Source organism: Leptonotus elevatus, chromosome 5 (genome assembly GCF_054856555.1).
Source record: "Leptonotus elevatus isolate MCC_2025b chromosome 5, RoL_Lele_1.0, whole genome shotgun sequence".
NCBI lineage: Eukaryota > Metazoa > Chordata > Actinopteri > Syngnathiformes > Syngnathidae > Leptonotus > Leptonotus elevatus.
In genome coordinates, this window is record NC_141243.1 from 8164985 (window position 1) to 8192071 (window position 27087).

Sequence of the window (27087 nt, forward strand, 5' to 3'; positions counted from 1 at the left end):
TTTGAAACGCTAATCATAGTTCATAACTGTTCTTTAAAACGTTGACCCTAGTTTATAACCCTACTTTGAAATCTTAATCCCTATTTTAAACTTTACTCTGAAACCCTAATCCTATTTAAAAACCCTACTTTAAAACCCTAATTGAAGTTCAAAAACCCACTTTTAAACCCTAACTCCTATTCAAAACCCTACTTTGAAACCCTAATCGTAATTTAATACCCAACCCTAAAACATTAACCGTAAATTAAAACCCTAATTTAAGAAAGGTAGTTTTACTAGTCGTTTTAAAACCCTACTTTGAAACCCTAATCATAGTTCAGAACTGTACTTTGAAACGCTGACCCAAGTTTAAAACCCTACTTTCTTACTTACTCAACTCAAGTGAAGTTTTGATTTGCTTGATTGTGCTTGTATCAGAGGTTTTTTTTCTGCTCCTGAAACTTCCGACTTCATCTCGCAAGCTACAATAAACATCAGAATCAGGTCGCTTCTAACAAATACTTTTAATGAAGTTTGACATGGAAAATACACAAGCCGCGACAAGGAGAAAATCAAAACGTTTGTACACGCTACAAATGTAACCAGCATGAAGAAAAACATACTCAAGCCTCACATCACAGTACACTTTGTCACATAGTGCCAGCCCGTCTTCCTCACACTTCTCCTCCAAGCGACATTAGCTTTCACAGAAAGCACCTGAGGCGAGCGAGCGCCACCCTCACAACTTGATATCTTGCGATTCGGACATCTTGGCCAGCGTCTTCTTCACCCGCAGAGCCGTCAGGCGACAGGCCGGATTCTGAGCCCAACACTCGCTCATCAGCTTTCCCATCTGACGCAAACACTGCGGGAAAACGCATTTTGCTCACGCGTGTGTTTCGAGTGCGTGTTGTGCCAGGTTGTACCTCATCGCTGGTCCAGCGGTTGGGGAAGGAGGGCCGCAGTCTCTTGATGCAGACCACCTCTCGCATGTCCTCGTATGACGGGTCGCTCGGGACGAGGTCGTGGTAGGGCAGCTGGTACTCCTCCAGGATGCCTTCACGTGAATGGAGAGAGAAAAAAAAAAGGCCCATAAGATTGAGATACTACGAGTGGACAGGATTTGCACCTTAATGGGAAAAGATTAAAAATTTGGGGGGGAGGAAGGAGTCGGAAGTGGGAAGCTAAGCGACCACCTCATCTGTATTATTTCTCGCTACCTTACAGGAACATGTTTAAACATGGGGGAAAGTGGTGTCGATTTTTCTGTCACCTCAGAGTAGTACGCTCATGCTCTCATCAAATCTATACTTAAAACAAATGAAATCCGTGCACTAAACAGGTATGCTACAGATGTCTTAGCACCCCACTTCTGACACTACATTTTCACCTTTTTTCCAAACTTTGTGAAAAGAGAGAAAGTAGACTAAATGCACAAGCCACAAACGCCGTAGTGGCTTAGCATCCCACTTCTGTAACAATTTTTCACCTTGATTTGAACCTATTCCAAAGTGGCATGTAACATACAACCTAGTGTGTTAACATCCCACTTCTGACACCTTTTCCACATTTGAGAAAACCATAAAACTTTATTTGAACCTGATTGGTTGCATACAAAAGATGGCTTAGCATCCCACTTCTGACACAATTGTTGTCACCTTTCCTATTAGGTTGTGTCAGAGTTGGCATAGTGATTTAGCATCCCACTTCATAGATCATGCTTTGCCTTGATTTGAACTTATTCCTATTAGGCTGGAAAATCAGTACTCTGAACTGGCATGTCATAGCTGACTGTATCTTAGCTTCCCACTTCTGACACCTTTTTTTTTAATGACCTGCTTTTCCTAGTTGGTTGAGGTTGAGAAAAAGTAGCCCAAGTGGGCATGTTACAGATGGCATAGTGATTTATCATCCCACTTCTGACACCTCTGAGTAGCACCATCAACCTGAATTTGAAGCATGTTTGTTGTTGTACCCAAATGGATGCCATACCTCCTGACACGCAGCGACGGGCGATCTCCCACAGGATGAGCCCGAAGCTGTACATGTCGGCCATGATGTACGACTGGAAGTGGCTCCTGTTCAACGTCTCGTCCAGAACCTCGGGGGGCATGTAGCGCTTGGTGCCCACTCGGGTGTTGGGGGGGATGTCCACCTCGTTGGTATCGCTGCACAGAGACATGGTGGCTTAAAAATAAAAAAATAAAAAAAACGCCTACAAATTGGGCAAGCCACAGTTGGCCTTGTGGTATCCCACTTCTGATACCATTATACAGTCCTGACTAGCACCCTGAAAGACATAAAACCAAAATCTATTTAGGGTTAAAAAACATGTAGACTGATGGACTAGTCACCAAGTATCCCACTTCTGACACCATTTGGGAATTCTGTAGCCTGAACCTTGGTTTGAAAGAGAGTTCATTTGATTATATATAAATATTATTGGGGGTGTTATTTGTGGCTAAGGATACCACTTCTGACACCAATTGCCCCCTCTGTGCACTAGCTTTAATCTGTATGTTAGGTTGCAGAAAAAAAACGATTTACTGTATTGACAAAATGTTACAGAGTGACTTTTTGGCAAAATATCTCATTTCTGACACCATTTTCCTCCTTGGAGTGGCAGCCTTAACCCTGATTCCTACCAACTGGACATACCACGGTTGTCAAAGTATCCCACTTCTAACGCACCTGATAAACTTGACGGCGAGACCCAAGTCGGCGACGCAGCAGGCGCCGTTCCTCTTGACCAGGATGTTTTTGCTCTTCAGGTCCCTGTGGGCGATGGCGGGCTTCCCCTGCGTGCCGAAGATCTCCGTGTGGAGGTGGCACAGGCCCGACACGGACGAGTAGGCCAGCCGCAGCATGGCCTTGCTGTCCAGCGTGGTGGACTTGAGGAAGTCGTAGAGCGAGCCGCTCTCGTGGTAGTCGGTGATCAGGTACAGCTGCGTCCACGAACCCGTGCCTTTGATGTCCGCCGCGATGAATCCTGAGACAATGAAAGCCAAAATGTTTTGGGTTTTTTTTTTGTCATGTGGTCGATTTTTTTTTGTTTAGTGTTGTTATTATGTACCATCCAAACAGTGACTAGTCAAATGACGAATGATTGCCGTCTTTACCGAGTATGTTCTCATGCCTCATGAGGCCCGTCTGGTAGATCTCGGTCTCACGGAACCAGCTGGCCTCCTCGGTGGTGAAAAAGACTTTAACCGCCACTTTCTCCCCTCGCCAGCGACCCATCCACACCTCGCCGTAGCGGCCTTTGCCTATCTGCTTCATCATCTGGATCTGCTTGGCGATTGTCCTCTGCACCTGTAGGGGGGGGGGGGGGCAGAAAGATGCAGGTTAAAACTTTTTAAGTGTGCCTACACATGTGGATATTTTACATTATATATATATGCTAATATATTCTAACAGATTGTTTGTTAGATATATATTTAGTTAAACATTTTGGACTGTACAGTATATTCCCTATTTACTGGCCCCTGGTCGTGGAGTACTCCCATCTCACCAGCAGGGGGAGCCCTGAGCCTGAACCAGAGCTCTGTGACTGCTCGATCAAATCCTTCAGGGACTCTCCGGGAGGAATGTAGGTCTCGTCCTGCTCCAGGCCGATGGTGTAGCGAGGACGGGACACCTGGCGCTTATATCTATTTGAACAAAATAAACACACACAAACACAATGAATAGTCTGCAGAGCCTTTTAGAGAAGAAATGTTGCTGGGTAATATTCACCTAAAGTAGCAGAAGACAATAATAGCAGCCAGAATGATGCTGCAGACAGTGACGGAGATCAACAAGGCCATATGGTGGATCTTGCCATCGACATAGACTGGGAAAAAAAAGTGCACCCATATTAATCAATTTAAGCACTGTTCAAGTCAACTTCTCCAAAAAAAGCTTGGCAATTAAGCGTCGCTCATCTGTCTCGGGCACCTGCTTCCGGGCAGGGGCTCATCCGGGCTAACTCAACGTACGATCCCAAACCAAGATGGTTCAGTTTCAGACATGGGTTCTTCACATTTTCACCCAATTTCATGTCAATCGGTGGAACTGGTTACAGGGGCAAATTTATCCTGACTCCACCTTTTACTGCAATGATCATTTTAGAAGACAAACTTACAAGGCGGATCGAGAGGCGGCAGCGTAGGATGAAGGAATCGATTGCAGTAATCTTGATTCGTGCAGCATGCCAATGTCCGCCTTTCACGCGAGCTTCCTGTGTCCTAAACACAACAAACCAAGACATATATGATGTTTACAACTTGATTTACGAGTGACTCAACTTTGACACGTTTCCCTACTTTTCATATGATTAATGCGAAACACACTTGATGTGAACAGATATGGAAAAGCTGATCAAAGCTAACAAATGTGCAAAATTGCTGCGCAGTTAATTTGGGATGTTCAGGGAGGACTGACTACATGTTAACAGAATCACGTTGCACACGGAAAAAAAATTCAAATGCTAGAAACAAAAAATATCGCAACATTTCATTTATTCAGCAATTCAATTTTGACGGTTGCGAATGATTAAAGGTGTGATTTGGAGCCTGTTGACGAAATTCATTTAATTTCCTTGCGCCTGGGTCAAGTCAGCGAAATGGGACAATTGTCTGGTGCTGGCCTCTCCTAGCGCAGTTTTTCACAAGTGCTGTTTGGATGTTAAATCGAACAAGTCGCGGTTTTTATGCGGTTGCAGGCGTCATGGAACTAATGCAACTAATAAGTCAAGGAACACCTGTGCATATTTTTGAAGCTGTTGGAAATCCAATTGAAATTGTTTGGATATACTCACTCGGCACTGAAATGCAGACCCGACCATCCCCAGACAACCTGCAGACAAGACGGGAACGCCGCCATCTTCCTCCACCATAGTGAAACAGTAGCCATCAGTCCTGAAGTACATTTCAGTTATTCCATCGGTCTGGCCGTCCTTTCGTTGGGGACGAGCGTGCCGGCGTACCTGCACGTGTTGGTGGAGTCGTCCGGGCAGTGGTGGTTGCAGTGACACCAAAGCTTCGGCTGCGACGAGGAAGTGGTGGACGCACTTCCGCTGTTCTCTTTCCCGCCATCCACTGCCGCCGCTTCCCTACTGGATGCTCGAATCAGCATGCTGTCCAATATGTTGCCTGGGAGATGGAGGAAGGGCAGACCTTGTTATTTGGTAGCTGGGCCTTCTGTGTGGACCTAATAAACCTCTTAATGCTACCACTATCATGCCACAATTATAGGTGTCAAATTTAAAAATGTGCAGAATTTCACAAGTTACTTCATGTTAATTTTAGATTAGATAGCTCTTAATTTGAAAAGAAAAATACACTTAACAGTCACCAACGTCTTACAAATGCAATTATGCCATCTAGTGACAGAAAATGACCAACACAAATCAATATCACTCTTTTTTTTTTTTTACAGTAGAGTACATCTTTTTAATTTTAACTCAATTTTATGAATTATTATGAAATTATTGTACCAATGACTAAAAGATGCAGCTTTAATGTTCTTCACACTTTTATGTTAACAAGAGTATGAATTAACTTGGAAAAAAATATTTTATTGTACATTTAGAACAGATATATAATTTGCGATTAATCGTGAGTTAACTATTGAAGTCATGCGATTAATTACGGTTAAAAAAAAATTATCGCCTTACACCCCTGATAGAAACCATTGATACTAAATACAAAGAAAGACAAAATGCCTGCAACTGTAATTCGGAATCAATATTTAGCTAACAACGTGACCAAAGCATGGAAAATTTATAATCATACTTGCCAGAGATATGAATTATTAAATGTATTAATTTGTGCAGGCTGCTAAAAGTATTCCTTAAGTTGTATTTCAATGCTTTCCTGCAACCCAAGTTGCACCCTCACCACTCACCAATGCCTCCATTTTGTAAACTTGCATGAACACAAACAGCGTAGGCTACAGCAGATACTGTACTGATAAGTCCGATAAGTCCTTTCTTGCAACACATGCTTTTTCAATCTTACTAGTCAAACTTTCCCAAAAGAAGCAGAACAAAGCTTCGGTCTTGCGTCTTATCCTATTTCAAAGACGCACCTGTTTGTCACTTGAGGGAGGATGTGGAGGGGGAGTGTGTGAAAGTGCAAAAAGTATCTCTCCTCCGTAGCTTTTCGGATTTTCATTCATTCCGGCACGCTCATTGAGAACAGATGCCTGACAGCTGCGAGAGGAGATGCTGAGAACTGAGCGTGGGGGGTGTTTTTTCTCTCTCTCTCTTCCCTCTCTCCTCTCTCTCCCCTCTCTCTCTCTCTCTCTCTCTCTCTCTCTCTCTCTCTCTCTCTAGACATGCACAAGTTTGTTCCTCCTACGAAAGCCGATTCATTGTTGCTAGCACGCAGGAAGCTTAAGTCTGCAACCTTATTCTTGTTTGTTGTCTGTATATGACTTTTCATAATAATGATCAACAATGATTTACATGGTACGAAACGGATAAATACCAATATGCAACAATGATCACGACACAGGTGAGCTATTTTTAGATGAGGCCAGCAGACTACTTCTTCTTGGTGCCCAAAGTTGCTAACCAAGACAAGCAGCAGCGTTTTGTTTTTGTTTTTTAAATTGAGCAATTAGGGACTTATTTATTGAAGGGAGAAACAATCAAACGCAAACACGAAATAAGAACAAACAAGATGGATGAAGGTTTTAAAAGGAGGTCACTCGGAGCGAGGACTAAGTGGAGGAGCCGGAGGAGGGGTGCTGTGAAACAGGATAACCAAAACGAGACGTGACAGATCTGCGGGGAACTATTGCGGCGGCTCACAAGAGACGTTGGCCTTTGCTGCCCTTTCTCTCACTCTGCCGCCCTCCTGCAAACACTTAGCGCCTCTCTCCCGCGCTTGCTCACTCTCCATATCTCTTCATGATTGTGGATCTTTAAGGTAACCTTGTCATCCTCCATTAGCTTCCCTTTTGTCATTTTCCTGGTGTGGCCTCTCTGCGCGGGTCCGGCGGCTCGTCATGCGAGGTGCCGCCGTGCTGTTGACAAAACACAAAAGGCCCGCACCCAGCATCCGCCACTAGCACGCCGTGTAAGATGGGAGCAACCGGGCGGAATAGTCCGTTAATTCCGATGACCAAGGACCACAGGGTAATACCGCAGCTTCCACAGATAAGGCACAATACAAACAACAATAGAGGAGAACAAAGGTCTCTTGTATCTACTTGTAGGAATGTTGGCCACAGTAATGAGACACACTTTACTTGAGAAGAGATTTAGGGCTGTGGCAGCAAACTGGAGACTGTGGAGTAAAACACTACAGTGTCAGGAGCTAAAGAACATGGAGTATATCTTCGGAGCTTGGGAGTGACGCATGCTTAATGAACAAAAAACAATGAAGAGTCTCTGTAATTACATAAGGGCTGCAACAGCAAAGAGGAGACTGTGGTAATACATAATTATTCAAAGCCAATTTACGCTTCACAGTATGATCAGCGGAATTTATTGATCTTGTAACCGTGCTGCCTCGCGGCTCCCTGCTGTCTCCCGATTTTCAGCGGAAATGTCAGGAATGCCAGTAATCTGCCAATCCATCTCTTCCTCTCCACCATGTTGTGACCATCTACAAACCATGACCGACCACCTTGTCTTGCGTGGAGTGGTTCTACTGTGTGAGTTTATCCTATCTGCATGTGGCAGGAAGGGTGATCAGAGTCAATCGACAAGGTCAAGCATTGGGAGGAAATAACAATTGTACAGTCATGTTTAAAGAGATGATTATAACTGGAAAAGCTTTGAAACTCAAATCAAACTGACGGCTTTGAAGCCCAGACTTCCCTGTCCCCAGCCACTTCAACCAACTCCTCCGGTGGGATCCCAAGGCGTTCCCAGGTCAACTGAGAGACATTGTCTCTGCAGTGTGTCCTGGGTCGTCCCCGGGGACTCCCGCCGGTGGACATGCCCGGAACACCTCTCCAGGGAGGCGTCCAGGAGGCATCCGAACCAGATGCCAGAGCCACCTTAACTGGCTCCTCTCCACGCGGAGGAGCAGCGGCTCGACCCCGAGTCCCTCCCAGATGACCGAGCTTCTCAACCTATTTCTAAGGGACAGCAGGGACACCCTACGGAGGAAACTCATTTCGGCCGCTTGTATCCGGAATCTTGTTCTTTCGGGCACAACCCACAGCTTGTGACCATAGGTGAGAGTAGAAACGTTGATCGACCGGTAAATCGAGAGCTTCGCCTTTTGGCTCAGCTCCTTCTTCACCACCACAGACGGATACAGAGCCCGCAGAAAATGAAAAATGAATTGAAAAAATAATCAAATTGGATGTCAATGTCAAGCCATATCCAGTGATAAGTGATTGCCACTCTACAGCTCTCCAAATGTCAAAACATATCACAAAGCTCAACAGGTTTTATGAGTCGTCAAAATGGTTTCAAGCTATTTTGCTAAACTCGCCTTTCAACCGCCATTAGCAGTCTCCAGGTCCCGCCCCTATTGGTCTCTGAGCCCTGATGGCAGGATATAGAGGCCACTGTCAACACGCAATTAACAACGGCTCGGCCCCAGAAGACCCCCAAAAAGGCTTAAAGACTCTTTTCATCGCATGGGGGCTTTGTTGGGAGCGGAGGACGGAGGTGAGGGAGTACCACGTTGTGCTTGACTAACAAGATGGAGACGGGCAGGTCCAGATAGAAAAAGAAAGGCCAAAGCAAAGAAAGAGCGTTCATTAGTCATCCAGCTGGTGTCAAATAAAGCCTTTCATCGAGCTGGTGTAAATACTACCTGCCTCCTCCATTCCACTCACTCCCTTCCTTCCTTCGCCTTTAAGTGGTTGTTCATCTTCCCCGTGTTTGACAGGGTCGCCAGTACGTGGGGGGAGCGACGTGTTAGGGGTACCCGCTTGCATGTACTTTGCTGCCCAATTTTTTTTAATCTTCACGTTGTTCCTCACGTCAGCGATCGGATGAGCTAAAACCATCACGGCGGAATGTCTTAATGACTTCGGGGAAGTCGGACTTGCTCATCCTGATTTTTGAAAGCCTTTGAAACAAACCCGGGCTGATCTCGTATGTAAGGTTGTTGACGGGCAAGTAACGTTAATCAGGATTAACGGTTCGTAGGAGCAACACTGTGGGAAATGGTTTATTTCATTCACCTCCAATAAAGATGATTGCATTCACCTGGTACAATGGGACTTTGACAACTTTTTATTCCAAAGACTTGTATGATGGTTTATTGAAGATCGTGTGAATGCGACTGTGAAAGGTTGTTGGGCCTTGCTATTGATTGGCAACCAGTTCGATTCGGTTCTAGTCTAACTCGTATCTGAGATGTTTTTGTCGTTTTTTGTTGTTGTTTGAGTTTTGGAGGGGTGTGTTGGGGCACCCCCAAAATAAATACAAGACAAGACACACCCACTTGCTAGTGAATTGGGGAGTCCTCTTGTGCATGTTTAGGCCCCCAAAAGGCAATTCCATTTGTGAGAAGAAGAAGAATAAACAGCGATTCCAAGATAATTGGCTGGCGTGGAGAAAAAAAAAAATACTTTAACCATCACTTCATCATGTCAAATCAGAACAAATGACTCTCTAGTGAATAAGCCAAGTCTACATATTGTGTGTGCGTGCTCTCCTGTGGGGATGAGTGACGGGTACACACAAGGATTCCGGAACTCCCAATTCCTTCTAGAAAAGCCCTCGGAGCTACAAAGCAGTGCTGGAGAAAAGGGAAATCGAAAGAGGATGAAGAAGAAGAAAGAAAGAGGCAAGAGCGTGCAGAATCGAGAGCATCTGGTCTTGTCGTCAATTCTCTCTCATAAATAAGTCAAACTATATGCATACCACCGGAAGCCCATTTGTCCTAAGATAAAAATCAAAGCTTCAGACAATGTAGTTGGGATTTTTTTTTTTTTTAATGGTATATCGTGTTCATAACAAATGATTTTGTAGGATTTATACACAGAAAAGGGGATCCCATACTACAGTATATAATGAATTGGAATATAGATAAATAAAATTATTTTGGGGGGTAATCAGGAAGTTATGATAGGGGTTAGTTAGTTCATAAAAAGAGTTAAGGTATGGCAAGGGGAAATGTCACTCACGCCAAAAACGGTAGGCGAGGAGTCGACTTGGCTCATTTTTACCTGCACAGACTACTCGCCCTACTTTTAGCGGTTTTGAAACCGTGGCTTTTTAAAATGGTGGTATACCTAGAAACTGGTTGCCTGCCCATCATATAATAGGCCACATACAATCAACATTTATTTATATACTCTAACACCCTCATAACAAATTAAATTACGGCGCAAATGCATGTTATTGTTTTGTCTTGTGCAAACTTCTTTCAGGGTTGATTAGATTTATGAGCCTTGCAGACAATAACCATAACTGATTTCTCCCAGCAGGGACTCAACACTATCTTCTTCCTGAGAATTTTTTTTTTGTCCTTTTCTTGAGTTATTTATTATCTCTATGTGTGTCTGTGTGTGAGTGTGTGTGTGTACGCATGAGCATATTTGGTCTAACAGGCCGTCCTAAATTGTTTTTACCTAACCACAAATCAGACATGGGATCTCTCAGCCTTCAACGTTCAAGACCTGAAGAAAGTTGCTATCCGCCAACTGTGTCCACAGACGTGAAACTCAACCCCCGGTCCGAGGTGTGTACTGCAGTCATACGCACACGCACACAGAATCACACGCTCACGCAGTTTATTTTGGCAGGTCGCCCAAGTGTTTTCATGGCCACTCAAATAACCCGCCGGCCTATTAAGACATTTCTATGATATTTTTTTTTCTTTCTATCTGGTTGCTGAGACGGACGTGGTTGAATTGTGGACACTCAGCCATTGTTTGATTACTCGATGGGAATAAAATGAAAGGATTATTTGGAAAGAGCCTATAGTAGTGGATGATTACTTGAACAAGAGAACAAGATAATCGAACGCTAAGTAAAGTGTAAAATTTGGAATATGCGCAAGTCGAACTAATTAGACACGCCAAATGGTTTGTTTCACAAATGCATGTGGGAAAAGAGTAGACAGCAACCGTTAATAAAAGGTCAGGCGAGAAGATTGGACCGAGGCCAGTTGTGTCACAGCCATTAGCGGCGACTCGGACCGAGTAAAGTACATAATGTTAGCACAACAAGCACAAATCCAAGAATTCAGAACTCATGTTGTGATGAAATCAAAAGCTTACCCAATGTGAACATTGACGCACATTTTATTTCCTTTGATTGCTTTTGAATTGGTTGACAACTGCGATTGCTATTAAGTGCCATTGAAATGGAAATGATCATGATAAGGCAAAGACAAATACATCGATTGATGAATAGATGATGGTCAGCACAGTCATCATCAAGTTACTCAACTGACGGTTTTATGGTAGCCGGACAGATGGGCTATTTTTGTAATATGTTACATTTATGAAGACAACATATTCACAACAATTATTTTGAGCTAATTAATTCCAGAGCAATACGAAGCCACCTTCTTTAGATAGGTAATAAAAACTACGGCAAATACTCACACTCGCCTGCTATTTTTACCATAATACATTCTATTCCCGTGATACCATCATGTGACACATTGTTCCGTGGTGGCGGCGGCATGCAAACATCACGCTGACAAACAATAGGCACACGACGGCCAGGAGCCAATGGTGTGCCCCGGCAAATATAAAACGGATTCACTTTAGGACCTCAAGTATGTGAACGTGCTCAAACGCTCGACGTATGACCCAGCACGAGATGGCAACATCTGACTTGTTTTGGTTGTTAGGAACCTCGTCGAGGTCGAGTTATTTTTACACTCTTTTCACGGGATACAGTGTAAATATCTTTCATGGTTTACTATGTCTGACCTTGATTGGTTGCAGAGCACCTCAACACTGTCGCTTTCTTTTGAGTGATTGCTCGTAATAAAAAAAATGTCACGTCCCTGACGCTTCCAGAAACACTGATTGCAATCGTCTGTTTACATCTCGAAGGCCTCGTGATGTTTATTCCAAGGCTCCAAAACCTGACAACTGCGAGCTAGATGTCGTAACCAATAGTCCGACATGCGACTAATCAAATGATGAATTACTTTTAAAAATGTAAAAAGGTTATCTGTCTGTCTGTCTGTCTTTTCTCCGGGAAGAAGGTTCAGGATTTGAACCTGCTCTTTTTTATGTAAAGTTTGCACGTTCTTTCAGTTGGTCAGTGGATGGCTCATATGGCAGTTTAAGACACTCAATGAAATACCCCCCCAAAAAAAACTACCTAATATGTTGCTTTTCCTAGGTAGCAAAATGCACCAATTGAACGTCGCAGTCAGAAAGTGATGTGCTAAAAAACAGGAGTACGAGGATGGCCTGTATTTACTTTTTTCTCAGTAATCAGTAGTCAGTTTTCCGTTTCAAAGTGGCACTGTGAGAAACTACCAAAGAAAACACGCTGTCATTTGGAACGGAACAAAAAAACAACAACAATAGAGAATAACAAAGGTCTCTTTCTATTTACCTCTCGGCATATGGAGACAAATTTTAGACGCAACTAAGGGCCACAGCAAAATCAGTAAACTAACGTGTTTATTTTTGCCATTCTTTGTCGTGTACGCTCAAATGTTTGCAAAAAAAAAAATGTTCCACCATTGCTCCAGTCTACACATACTGTAAGTTGTGATGTGTTTTTTTCCCCCCTTAAGTGTAAGTACGTGCACACGTGTGTGCGCGCAAGGCGCAAGTTGATGGTGTTAACATTGCAGCTGGCATGTGTTTATTTGCCCTGCGTTCAGGCCTGCGGCATCTCAGTCATCTATGGGCTCAAACGGTCATGTTGCTCTCATTTATAACACATATACAATACTGTATATACAGTGTGTGTGTCAACATTGTCTGCAGTTGTGTTTTTGTGACAAAATACAAAATGAACAAATGCCACCGGTATACAAAAAGTGTAGTAGGCAGCGGGCACTGGGTGTTTACAGTGGTGCGCGTCCGGCTGTCTACTGTGTGTGATTAGCTGGCCATTAACTGAGGCACATATCAGCCGTCGCCAGCTCCAGACCTCCTCTGCTCTATCTCACCGGACAAACATGCTGTCAAGCGTGTTCTAACACACGTACAGACGCGCGCATGTATTTAAACACTCATTTCCATCTGCATCGTCATAAGGTCCATATTACAGTACAGTCCATATCATGTGTGTCTATTTCAAACTGAGCCTTATGGTATGTCCACAAACCCGGAATTACAACTTGTATCATATTGTACTTACATTGAGCACTTAGCTTGGCTCTTTTGGAAGTAAAGCAGACTTTTTTCCTTCAAAAGGGCTCGCTTTCAGAAAAAAGAGCAAGATGCAATATAGCCAAATTGGTTGTAGTGTGTACACTACTACTCCAGGTAGGACATTTCCCTCCATTGTATTTATCCTCTAATATTTTTTTTATATTATATATTTTTTTGTGTGTGCCATTAACAAATCTCTGACAAATTTATGTTGGCAATACCAAGATCATTTTTTATAACTGTGATCTTTTGGTGCACTATAATCTTGACATGAAATGTTGGTCGTGTTCCGCTTCTATTACTGTTTTGTCTTTTCTGCTTCCGGAGGAATATCACATTTCATCCTCTCGTAAATTATATCAAGCGCAGAAGAAAAAGTACTTATGAATAAATGATAAAAACAGCCTGCTGATGGCAAACTGAGTGTATATCACTTGCACACAGGAGAGAGATCTAGTCACGGTGGGAATCAGAAAGATCGGAGCTACAGTATTACACTGGCTGCCGGCCAATGTCATATTTTAACTGCCTGGTGACACATCTCCGGACAAACTAATAAAAATAAAAATAAAATGAGCATATGATTACTGGATACCGTCTTCAGTCTTAAGTAGTGCTTATATCTGATATTTCAAACTCGCTTAACTTAACCATAACCGATTATCTTACCTATTACCTAACTCCCAACCTTATGTTGGCACTGACACCGTTTTTTTTGGTCCATGATCTACAGATGGTCCGGCTCCCAGTGGCAGAGTATTTAATCATATCATCGAGGCCTGATTCACAAATCCGATTTGTCATAAACACGCACGGCAGTTCCTCTCAAAAACATGCTGGACCAGCTGTGTCCTACAAAAAAACAGTCAGACTGCTGATGCGGATTCATTACAGGATGTAATACCCCCCCCACAAACTCTTCTCGCTTCCTTTCAGGGGTTAATTTTTGCATTCTCGCGATATCGTCAGTCATACATCCTGGTCTTCTATAAGACGTTAACGTTTTGTTTTCAGTTGCTCGGAAGCAACACCTCCCTTTTGCGTTTTGGGATTGGCGGCCAGCTGATCAGCGCTTTTAATGAGGTGTCGCTTTGCAACCGCAGGAAGCTTTTGAGATCGACGCAGCGCAGGCATGAGTGAATGTCCAGTGTCTCTTGGGACAAAACTACTGCATCCTTATTAATTGTGTTCTTGGGTAAACCTACTCAATGCACTTCATCAATTATAGCTTTTTTGGACTTCACTACCTCAAAATAAAAGATGTCAACTGTGTCTCTTTGGACAAGACTACCTCCTACTCAAAGACATTAAGTCTAACTACCTTTTGCTCAAAAACATCAACTGAGTGGAATCTGAAAAAAATACATCTCACTGAAAGATACATTTCTAAACATGAAACACATTAGTTGTGTCTTTTTGTGAAAAACTACCTCTTAAATACAGTATATAGCTCTAGGGACAAAACAACATTTTAGTCATTAACTGCGACTCTTTGGTCAAAATTTCCACTTATTTACAAGTGACAACCGTACATATTTGGACAAAACTAACTCTTACTCAAACACAATAAGTGTGTCCCTTTTGGCCAAACTACCTCTTACTCAAAAGCGTTAAGTGAGACTGTTAAGAAAAAAAATATATTCAAAGATATCAACTGAGTTGCTTTAAACAGAACCACAACTAATTTATTAACTGGGGGGAAAGTTTGTAACAACAGCAACTGTGTCTTGCGCAAGACTACATCTTATTCAAATATATCCACAATGTTTCTTTGGACAAAATAACCTCTTAGTCATCAACAGTGTCTGTTTGGAACAAATCTAACTCAAAAGCAATAATTGAGTCTCTTAGGACCAAACTTGAGCTAAATCCAGCAAACACTCATTGGGGCACTCGCAAGTCAAGGTACCTTTAAGACAACTAAAGTAGAAAGAGAGCTGATTAAAAGTTACAAATCATTGCCACAACTCTGGGAACAGTGTTAAAACAACAACGTGGGTGACTGTAGATGTTTTGGCGAAATGTGTGTGGGGGGGCCGCGGGGCAGGTGTTTGGTGAAGCTCAACCAGACCCTCAGAGTCTACACACATGGGGGTGCCAGCCTCTCATTAGTGGCTGGTGACAAAAGCACAGCAACTGGCGGAGCTTTTGACCGTGAAAACTGATACAGTGCCGCTTCTTTCCACCAAGGACAATGAAATGTAAGCTATTGCTCCTCGCTTCCCAGAAGTCACACTGAAGGCTGCGGCCTGGCGCAGGTGGAAGGTCACAGGAGATCTGTGAGTGTGTACAGTATGTGTGTGCGTGTGTGTGTGACATAGCGTACTCATTTCTCCTTGACGGACAGGGAACATGTCGTCCTGTACTTGTCCGAAGGAGGATCGCCTTGACAGACACAACACCTAAAGCAGATTTTCATCGAGCGGGTTTAGTTCGGTTGTATATGGAACAGTTAAGAATAGTAAATCCTCCCGTGGCTTGTCTATCTTTCTAATGTAAGATAGTGATATCTAGCATAACTCACTCATAATCGAAAAAAAACTCAGTGACAAGTTAAACAAAAAAGTCTCAAGGACCCATGACTGAAATTGAAGAGAAGTCAGCCATTTTGGCTTGAAGCAGCCATTTCAAGTAAATTCCACTCGTATGTAATTCCGAACTGCTACTAAGAAATTTGCCAAATGAGCCTAGCCTGATGATTATTTCGAGGATTTGCACAACAGACAAAAAGGTTTCAAGAATCTGTGCGCAAAATTTAATATGAAGTCAGGCATTTTGGTTTGAAGCAACAATTTCGGGTGAATTTCAAGGCTTGTACTTTGCCGAACTTCTTCTAGGGCAATTACCTAATGTAGCCCCGATCAGAGGCAAGATTGCAAAAAAAAAATTCTGGAAATCCGATGATCTGCCATCTGGATTTGCCATTTAAAAGGGGGTGCTCACACTTTTAAATCTCTTTGCTTCTCATGACATCTGTCATGAGGACATTTATGACAAGAAGGATTGCACCTTCTCATTACTGCTTGTTATTAAAGATGAAGAAGTAATCTATTTTCACACTTGTATAACTATCATCTAAGTAACAGTTCGCAAGTTCAAAAAAACATACACTAAGTTGGTGGTTACATAACTCAACGTACCACTGTAAATAGTACCCAACCAATTGGTAGAAACTGGAAAACACTAGCACAGCAATGGAGAATCAGCATGCTGGTTCAAAGAAGAAAAAAAAAGACAATAGAGAAGACAAAAGGGTGTCTCAAAGAGTTCGGCCAAGGAACTCCACCAGTTCCATCTCCTTCCTCCCACGCCGAGCTGAATCTTTCACCAGCAACATCAATCATCCATGGGCCGGCCAATGAATGAACGGACGTTCCCATTGCTTGGCCAATCCATCACTTATGCGTCGGCCAATGAATGAGCCCCGAGAATAAGAAGTTCAAACAACTGAAAAGGCCTGGGGTGCACTCGAGTAAGCTTATAACATCAGACACCAGGAAAGTTTGAAAAGTTAAATGATTAACGATTTTTTTTTTGTACCTCTGCTCAGGAAGTTATTCGTTTTTAGATGTTGGTAGGTAGCAGGACTATACGTTGAGTGGGGAACTAAACCACTCAATAATAGAAAACCTTCAATACTGTACAAAAACCGCACCACAAACCCATCATCAATATGAATGAACATATTTAGTGATAATGTGGCCAAAAATAAAATAAAAAATAAATTCTACCATAGTCAGCTCCTACAATGAATGTTGCCATAGTGAGTCCCAATTAGAAGCAAGTATCTCAGACCTAGACGGATGGGTGACAAATTGCAACGCTTATTTGCCCGTGCCACTACATTTGAGCTTCATAGTTTCACAATCATTTCAAGGATTCACCATGAAAAAGACATGCAAGCTAACTACGATGCATGATTTTAACAAAGAATAATTGTTCAATCTAAGAATTTGTTGCGCATCTATATACAAAAAAAATGTGATGTTTTGATTTCAACAGGTGGCAAACCCAAAAAAAACAAAAGCTGTGTTTTTTATGAACCAACTGTGCTTGGAGATTTCTCTACAAACTCCATTTAAAAAAGAAAAACTTGTAGAATAAGAACAACTTGGCCCGGGTTCAACTCGATGTCAGACTCCACATACGTCTCAGTCGCTGGCAGCTGTTGTTTGGATTCTTGGACAGAGCAGTCAGTGTTCACATGAATCAGAAACATGCAGACACTTTGTATGTTTGCCTTCTATGTGCGTGTGTGCGTGTGTGCGTGTGTGCGTGTGTGTGTGTGTGTGTAATGCTCAGACGGTCACGGCTTTCAGAGCCACTCGCTTGGATGGCAGACCAGAATGGAAAGCCGTCTCTAAAGTGAGCCGTGACAAGCGAAAGATGGACGAGAGGATGGATGACGCGCGGCCAAAAGGTTGCCGGATGACCTCGGGGGGGGGCCGAGGGGCGCGCACCGCGTGAGCTATGATGAGCCCGCGAGCTGGACGCACTTCAGAGCTTCCCCCAGCTGAAACAAGCGCCGTCACTTTAAATAGAACCAAACTGCACCAAAAAAGAAAATGAGAAAAAATAAGGTCAGACGCTATCACTCACGAGGCAGGGCAGTGCGGCAGACAGCTTAAAAGCGCGCACGTTATTCTTCAAATTCCTCCTTTTTGGAATGTGACGGTGGGATGATAATGTATCAAACAGGTGTAAACCACAGACGGAGGTGGGGGAGGGGCGGTCGGAGTTAAAAAGAATAACACTCAGGAGAGCATGGACCCTAATGTGTATCAACATGAAAAACAACCCTTAACATGCAAGCGCATCCAATCAGTTGAAGGCCTTCACACTATTAGAAGCACTGGCCTACATTTACACACTAAATTATTTTCTTCCCTATAAATATGTAGAAATGTATTCGCAACATTATTTTCTTCATTTTTTTGTATTTCTCTTGTACGTATAGATGGAGTTTTTTCTTTTCTTTTTTTTTCTTTTCTTTTTGTCCAATCAAAGTTCAGCCAGTATGTGTTGCCATGTCATCAGAATCTGCCCACAGCCATTCATAATCATAATTTATTTATAATCATAATTTTAATGTATTAACTGATATTCTGAACTTTTACGCCACCCATCAATTTTGCACAAATGAGATTGAAAGGCCAGACATTTGACCTTGGTCAAAGAAATCTATCAACAACATTTTGTCAAACATCCATCCTTATCCACTAAAAGTATGATTGTATTCTTTTTGGACAGAATTATGAAACAGATTTTACACCCATCCCAGCAAACCCAAAACCATTTGAGCTGCCAAAGGAAATTGTCAGAAAACTCTTGTGAACATTTAAGATAGACATGATATTTTTACCTTTTTCAGGATCCAGAATTGTTGAGCTTCTTCTTTGTCTATACTACCTTGACAAAGAGTCCTTGAAATAGTTTTCAAGCGTAATCAGAAATGGCACACATACCAATCATACCAATGAAACATATGCTACCATGGACGTGCCTTGAGATGCTACACGTATTTGGGGACTATAAACGCAGGAGTCTTAACAAACCGCCGTGATGACACCACAGCGCACAGTAGCGCTAAAGATACAAGAGCCATTCATGTGACACCTCGCCAATCACACAGCAGATACCAAACATGGTCACAGGCAATGTGGCTGATGCGCTTTGACAGCGTTTGTCAACACATAGGCACACTTTGAATTAAATCGTTGGACATAATGATTAATGACAAGTACAAATACTTTGGCTGGCGAGAAGACATAAAAAAGCTGAAGAGAATGTGATTTCTGGAGAAAATGCATGTGAATGCTGAAAGGCTGACACTGAACTGATATGTGACGGAATTAAGTGAATGGTTAAAATGTAGAATGTGAGACTTGCAGTTGGAAAGGAGTGAATTGGACAAGAAATGTGGAAAGAGGTAAGTATGTCAAATAGGTCTTGATTTGTGAATTTTCTTGGGAATGTGATTAATAGTTGCCAAGATGTTCTGAATGTGCTGAACCATGAGAAATTGGAAGATGGAAATGTGCAAAACGTCTGTGTTGATTTGGCAATCTTGTCATGGAAAATATGGAAAAATGTGTGAATTTGGAGAATGTGAAATATAGTTCCCAAGATACCAGGTTGAAAAGTTTGAAGTTGGTTAGAATCAGTGATTGATTAAGCTGTGAAATATGGAAGGATGATTTTAATTTGGAACATGTCTCCATGTATTTCAATGCGATTTTTTTCCCCATCATTTGAATAGTAGTAGCTTTGGTCTTGTGGAAAACGGTTTGCAAGATGTCCTGATCCAATATAAAAATTGGCGAAATTTGGTGAAACCAAAAAGAAAAAAACATTTTTGGGGTGCAGAACAATGTGTTAATGTTCTTCGCCATTCACACAATAAAAGTGAGTGCATGTAAAAGAAACAGTAGAATGGACTCTTACCATGCACCGGCGTGTCCAAAGAGACGAGCCCGAGTAGTAGCAGTAGCAGCAGCGCAGAACTGTGGCTCCACAGGCAGAGAAGCAGCCTTCCTCCCCACACTGGCATGGTCAGAGTGGGCCCGCCGCTCCGCTCTACTCCCCCTCCACGCTTGCTCGACACTCCTCACGCACTGCCTCTCTCCTCTCTTGTCAAGTGTGGAGGACGAGGGGGGTGTGAGGAGGGTTGTCAGAGCAGAGCTTCCGTATTGCTGCGATGTGACAAAGTCCACGCCAAACGCGCCACCACCTCCAGCACCGGCAATAGCAGCAGGTCTAGTGGCTCGTCCTCCAACCTGAACTGACAGTAGCACACACAGAGAAAGAGAGCGAGTTCACTTGCCCAGTAAGGAGGGAGGGCTGGGACACATATGGAGGGGGGCGGTGGAGGGGGGGGGGGGGGGGGGGGGCGATCCGTGGGAGGAAAAGAAACGGGGGCAGGGAGCAGACAGGAGAAAGACCAGGTTTAGTGCAAAAGGGGAAAAGAGGGGTGGAGGGTGTATGTATATAATAGAAAACAGTAGGAGCTGACTTGGCGTGTACAGTACACACACACTACTAGGCCATTCCAACCGTGACACACTTGGCCTGGATTCCTGTAAATTATTGAGTCGGCTTGTTGTATTTCTATTGTGCAAGGTAGTGGTTATTGTGAAGAACTGGTGAGAGGAGTCATCCTAATTAAATCTGTGCCCATTGTGTTTATTTCTATTGTGCAAGGTAGTGTTGCTAATTGGTGAAGGGAGCAATCAACGTGATCATATGACACAAATGTGTGCCCATGGACTTTTGATTGTGGAAGATGGTGGTTATCATGAAAAACTGTTATAATCAGTGTTGGGCAGTAACTAGTTACGCGTTACTGTAACTTAGTTACTTTTTTACAATAACTAATATTCGCATTACTTTTTTAAATTCAGTAAATCAGTTTCAGTTACAATGTGGTGAAGTTACTGAAAAATATATTGAATTTAATTAATTTAATTGTGCGACACTCGTGAGGCTAAGCGGTTCAGAATAAAATAATGAATGGATGGCTGCTGTGTACTGTACTACTTCCTGTTTACGAACGAAGAAGACGCATTGTGGGCGGGTATCGGATTTGGCAGTCATGAAGAGTCAAGGATGAGTTTTTCAACATGGAGATACGCTCATTACTTTACTTTAGTTGAACATAAAGGAACAGTGTATGTTCTTTTTTTTTTGTTACTAAATAGTTACTTTTAATAGTAACGCATTTGTTTTTTGTTTAAGTAATCATCAGAGTACTTGAGTTACTTTTTTTTTTTACTAGTCATTGTAACTATTTACTATTTTTTAGTAACGAGCACAACACTGGTTATAATAACAAGTAATTAAGTATAAGACACGTTTATACATAGACACATATCGCTTATTTCTAATTATTCAGATTTCTATTGTACAAGGTGGTGGTTTTCATGAACTACAGGCAAGAAGAGTGATTGAATAACCATATGACAAAAACATTGCACACATGGCCGTGGACAATTTTCGGACTGTATGGATCAATCGTTCGGATTTTTTCTACTGTGCAAGGTGGCGGCATAAACTACAGGCTATTTCAACTGTGGATTATTAGTTGCCGTTATGGTGGCTGGGGAGCAATTTGTGTTAAACAAATAACACAATGTTAGTAAGCAGCTTTTTTTTTAGCAAACAAACTGATTGTTGCCTTGACGCTAAACAGAAGCGACAAAGCAGCTTTGTTTTCATGCTAATCTTTCTCGTTTGTAGCGGCCGCCCCAACGAACACTTTTTTTCCTTTCTCACACCGGTTAGCGTTGTTCATTAGCCGCGAACAAAAGGGCGCTCTCCGCAATGAGAGGAAAAATCACTGCATAAATATACAAGAGGCTCGCTCTTCCAAGCGCCCTTTCCCACATTAAAATTGGACCTCAACTAAAACTACAACGAAGGTGTTGACGTCCCCCCCATGTAACGTTTTGGGTCGGCCATGACGGTGACCCGAGCCACTGAGAGTGTCTGGCCAATCGTGAGCCGTGTTAATTAATTGGTTTGGTCTCTGGTGAACTCAGAGCAGTGTCAAGAGAATCAGGTCCAGACATGTCCTGGGCAGCAAGGCGGAATGACCTCGGGATAACAAAGTCATCAAGTACGTGCTTCACAGCCTTTCTTTAATGAGCGCAGACTAGAGACTGAAGCCCCCCCCCCCCCTCCCCCCCTCAAACACACTAACTTCACACTTGAAAATTTAGCAACTAACGCTGCAGGTGTCTTTCTTAGTTGGCGCTAAATATTTTCATCCTTACATACTGTTTGGGTCAAATTAGATGCATTTTGACATTTGAAAGAATTAAAATGTTATTTTTTTAAGGTTTTCCCCACCCTAATCATTTTTCACACCAAAATAAAGAAGGGGAGGGGGGGGGGTGCATGCTGTGTTATATCATGAAAACAGAGATGTCAATTCCAGGTCCAGAAAATAAAAACCCTGCCAGAGTTTGGCTTTAGCCACAGGTGCTTTTACTCAACCATCAAGCACCTGTGGCTAAGGCCAAACTCTGGCAGGGTTTTGACTTTCTAGATCTGGAATTGACTGACAACTCTGTATGAAAAATGGCGGTGACGGTGGTAACTGTGAAACTGTATGATAACATGAAGCGTGATAGCAATGTGATAAAATGCTAGCATGTTAACAATATGTATGTAGTAAGAAGAAAAACTGCTTTTTTTCCATCAAGCACTGGAGTCTTTCTAAAAATGTAAATAGATGGGCTTAAATGTTAAAAAGCAACTTTAACAACTCTAAAAAGCAACAACTGATATGCTAAGAGTACAGGGAGTCCTTAAGCTACGGATGAGTTCCGTTCTACGCTGGCGATGTAACCCAAATTTCGACTGAAGTCGGATTTCCCCGTTAAAGTCGATTTCCATCAAAATATTTTGTACAGTAATTTTAAATAACATATTTGCACGACCCGTAACCCATATTTCGTGTTTCCGCACGGACATTCATTGCTGCCGGACGGCAGACCGGAGCTTAAACTTAAACACGGAAATGTGGCGCGCCTGATGGCGAGCCGACCTGCTGATGGACGTCCGTTGCTGGAGGTAACAACAACACAACTTTAAATAACTTTAAAATGCTGTGATTACTGTGGGAAATTAACGAATTGGTAACATACAGCAAGATGAACTCATACTCCACAAATACACATTTCCGCATTTGATTATTTTTGGGGGATTTCCACAGGTGTCAATGGATTGGGACCGCTTCCTTATCCCCATTATAGACTGTGTAAAAAGATTTTCAGGCAGGGGGTGAACACCTCTGGTGTCACAGCGGCACATCTGCTAATCCGCACCCATTCACCGGAGCGCTGCTTTCTACTAAAAAGCACTTTAACATAATCTGCTTTAAGGCTGTCCATTCACACTGACCCACCACACAATTTACATAGCAATCCTTTACGCCTCAATGGAGAGCGAGAGCGACACTCGAACATCACGGTAATGGTATGTATCGCAATATAAACATAATTGTAAAAAATATAATGGAAATATTTCTGAATGGGTTACATAGTCTTAGCCAAGGTGAAAAGCAAGATGTATTGCAATGTAATTTTTAAACATTTACTGTACAGAAATTAAAACTAATTTGCTGTTAACCAATTAATTAGCTCCTAGTCGGTTATTCTCCACTCTAATGCGGTTTGGACTGCTTTACATTTCGTGTTAGCTTTCGGTTAACGTGGCTTTGCCGTCTTCTCTTATTATCTTTTCTTACTGGTTCGTCGCATGCAGTTACTCCTCTTATTTGTCGTCATTGAGGCGAGAATTAGTGGTTTCAAGGAGCCCTGAGAAAATTCTGTTTGTCGTTCTACTGTGGAAGCTGGTGGTTATGATAATGGACTGTTGTAAATACAGATCGCATATTCTGACATGTACATTGCACACGTGTCCGCTCGTGCCATTGAATTTTTAGACCGGGGATTATGTCTAGTGGTTTCCTTCAAGTCTATCATGCAAAGTGCTCCTCCCATGAATAAATGTCAAGAGGAACAATTTCATATTCATAATATACTACATGTGCCTGGGTGAGAATGCCATGAACCCTTTGGACTGTGGATTAATTCTAGACATTCTATGTCTACTGTTGAAAGTAACTGTGTTTAAACAAAAAAAAATTAGTCCAGTCTTGCCATTTTGAAGGCAAGTGGAACTTTTTTGTTTGGTCGCTACCAAATCTCCACACAGGAAATTGGGGAGAGAAGTGAGGAAATGAGGGATAAAGTCAGCAGCCATGATGATGATGATGATGATGATGATGATGATGAAGCCGTGACCGAGAAGCATGAAAAAGAGAAAAATAGCAAGTTGGTTGGGTTCACCTTTGAACCCTTTGCTGATTTGTTCTTAACTGACCTTTCAACTCTGAAAGAGAGGAAAAACACTCAGAGGCATCAGTGGAGGATTTTGTTCTCAGGATGAAAGTCGAAAGTTGGAAGAGAGGAGTCAGAAGTTGAAAGATAAATGAGCACATTGTTAAAATTACACGTGGGAGCACTTGGTTTTCTACTTTGCAGGAAACTGGGAAAACCGGGCAGCATTGAACGCAATCAGACACGTGAACAAACAACAACTACAATTTTCTGAATTTAGTGATTAGTCACAGTAGGGAGATCCATTTTGTTCATGAGAATAAGGGCCGCTACAACAAAAAGGAGACTATTGTTAGGGTAAGCAAATGTTGCCTGATGCAGGCCTGATTTATGTGTAGACAATCTCTCTTCTTTTTTTTTACTTTACATAATTAGAAATCTTGGGGGGGGGGGGATAGAAAAATGCATAAAAATAAATATTTAATACAATATAAAATTATAATAAAAAATAAATAATCAAAATAAATTACATTATTCATTATTATTATGGAAAAGATTAAGAAAAGAAAAGAAACAATGAAAATATAGCAAAATATTTAACAATTAAATAAAAACATAAAACAAGATGGGTATGGATTAAAAAAAAGAATTCTAAAAAAAAAAAGAATTCATACAAATATTTTCTTCCTAAACCTGAAACAAATATAGTGTTAAAAATTAAATCACTGAAAACAATCATGAACTTAAGAGTCATTTCTATTTTTTATAAGTAAAACATTGATGCAATAATACAAACGGTCATAGCAATTGTAAATGGCATTTCACGTCTCCCCCATGACCACCACACACGCACACACACACGCACACACCGACAAATGCACACAAATAAACCAAGGTGGGTGTGAGACCAATTTAAGTTAATGAGGACCTAATAATAGACTGTGACTGTTATTTTTACTGCTTGTTTTTGTCATTGTGAAACCATTCACCGGATCACTTTACAGCCCACAATAAAAACGTTGACATGGATAGGTGGAGTCTGGGCGAGGCCCAACAAAATGGGGAGGGTTGGGGTCAAGTGGTGGTCTCACAAGTTCAACAGTGAGATTGTGATATCATAAATATTGACGTTTTCCTCAATTGCAATGCATCACTTCCTGCCCTTAAGTCATTGGCAAAGGCGATATTTTCTATAGGATTTCAATGACACGATGATCATATTACGTCCACATGACGGAAACGTACATGATAAGCCAAACTGTACTTAAGGTCTTTGTTGTCCAATCAAGTTGCAGAATTCTGCACAAAGACATTTATATACTATACAGATTGTATTTCACGCCCCTAGGCCCCCAAGACAGAAGCCAAATGAATGGAGGCCCCTCAAGTGAAGAAACGAGAGGTTTGGGGGCCAAAAGGCTGGAATGTTAGCAATCTGACACAGCAACAGAGGACAGAAGAAGAAGTTTAGTGAGTGGGAACGCTGTGAATGCCACCTCCTTCTCTGATTCATACTTTTCCTAACAGCCTGGCAGAGAATGGAGGCGAGCACAAGCTGTGGCCACCCACTTTCTATTTTTGTGTTCCACCAAAGTGCATTTGAGCTCAGCAATTGTTTACAAAAGCCTTGAAAATCGTGATTAAAAGGGCAGCGTCGAAATCCACGAATCGATCTTGAAAATTGCAGAAACAGTTACGTGCTTGGCGAGTGGGAAGTTCAGAACACTCAGAGAAATTCTCGCATCCAGTTAAATGTGTGTGTTTTTTAACAATAAGTAATCAGAGGAAAATAAAAATATATACTATCAATATTGCATTAGGAGTAGAAGTATTATTGCTAAAATATGTCACTGTAGCATTTTAATTCATTTCAAAGGGGAAAATTGAGTAATAAAATAAATTGAGTAGCCAGCTTGGTCATGGAGTTAATTTATCTTGAAAAAAAAAAAAACAGCCCCCCCCCTGGCTGGTATGCTAGCTATAACTATTGACGAGGCATCATATTTTGTGTTTCATATTTCCTTTACCATGAAAGACAAAATGCGTAATAACTACCCGATACATGCTCCAAAAATTCCCAAACATCACATGCATGTTTATAGCCACAACCTGAAAATAGCGCCACCGAGCACTTGGCGTAAAATTTTTTTGACCCCACATACGGTATTTTTTACAAAATGTGGATAATCTTTATAAGTGTGATAACTAAATCATTTATTTATTTATTTTTTTACTTTCAACCACTCTAAATGTTCAGTGGCACCAGACCTATCCGAACATATGCACTTATTTGTTTATTTATTTGTTTTTGACTCCCTCTAAGGACAATAAAAACAATATTGTGCTACGAGTAAAACAGCTGTAGTTATTATTATTATTATTATTATTATTATTATTATTATTATTACAGTTTGTGTAACTACTGCACACTAACATGCTGTGTCCTGGCTGGTCCACTCACATTAAGGATCAAGGGTTGCCATAGCCAACAATAGAGAGGCTATTCTCCTAATGGCAATCCAATGACATATCGACAAGATTGTGAATAATTACTTATGAGAAGGAATGTGACAAAAGTAGGCTTGGAAGGGGGAGGAGATGGGAGCAAAACAGGGTGTTGGAAGGGCGGTTGGCAAGGATGGGGGGGGGGGGGGGGGGGGCATGCATCGGGGTCCACTAAGGGTGAGTGGCACAGTGGGATAAGAGCGTGGGGAGTTCACGGCCCAGCCAGGCCCTTTTCGCACTGCATAAACAAAGAGATTGCAGTGAGAAGGGGGCTCGGGACCCCTAACAAGCAGGGAGCACCACACATACATGCACACACACACACACACACACACACACACACACACACACAAACAAGTAGCATCATAACATTGTGGCGCCACCTGTCTCCTCTTCACCAATTAATGAGCTCCCGGGATGCTCCCAACAAGTGGCAATTAGTGGGGTGGCAGAGGGGCAAGGGGGCGAAAGGGGGGAGTGAAGGAATGAGGGAGAAGGGGTAGCC

General features: G+C 42.2%; 1 protein-coding gene across 2 annotated transcripts in view; it reads right to left on the bottom strand.

The window, feature by feature from the left end:
• Positions 1 to 484: 484 nt before the first annotated feature.
• Positions 485 to 27087, bottom strand: part of bmpr1ba (bone morphogenetic protein receptor, type IBa) — a 42553-nt gene continuing 15950 nt past the window's right edge. The window contains exons 3-13 of one of the 2 annotated variants that reach the window (XM_086076290.1): positions 19678 to 20009; positions 4946 to 5111; positions 4778 to 4877; positions 4103 to 4205; positions 3715 to 3811; positions 3491 to 3629; positions 3099 to 3291; positions 2671 to 2968; positions 1972 to 2147; positions 906 to 1036; positions 485 to 844 (exon numbers count right to left, since the gene is read on the bottom strand). In XM_086076290.1, coding sequence (XP_085932416.1) covers positions 719 to 844; positions 906 to 1036; positions 1972 to 2147; positions 2671 to 2968; positions 3099 to 3291; positions 3491 to 3629; positions 3715 to 3811; positions 4103 to 4205; positions 4778 to 4877; positions 4946 to 5111; positions 19678 to 19783 — 1635 coding nt within the window. In that variant the 5' untranslated portion in view covers positions 19784 to 20009 and the 3' untranslated portion in view covers positions 485 to 718. Of the gene's footprint in view, positions 845 to 905; positions 1037 to 1971; positions 2148 to 2670; positions 2969 to 3098; positions 3292 to 3490; positions 3630 to 3714; positions 3812 to 4102; positions 4206 to 4777; positions 4878 to 4945; positions 5112 to 19677; positions 20015 to 27087 lie in introns of both variants that reach the window. The other variant, XM_086076289.1, reaches the window with a different exon arrangement.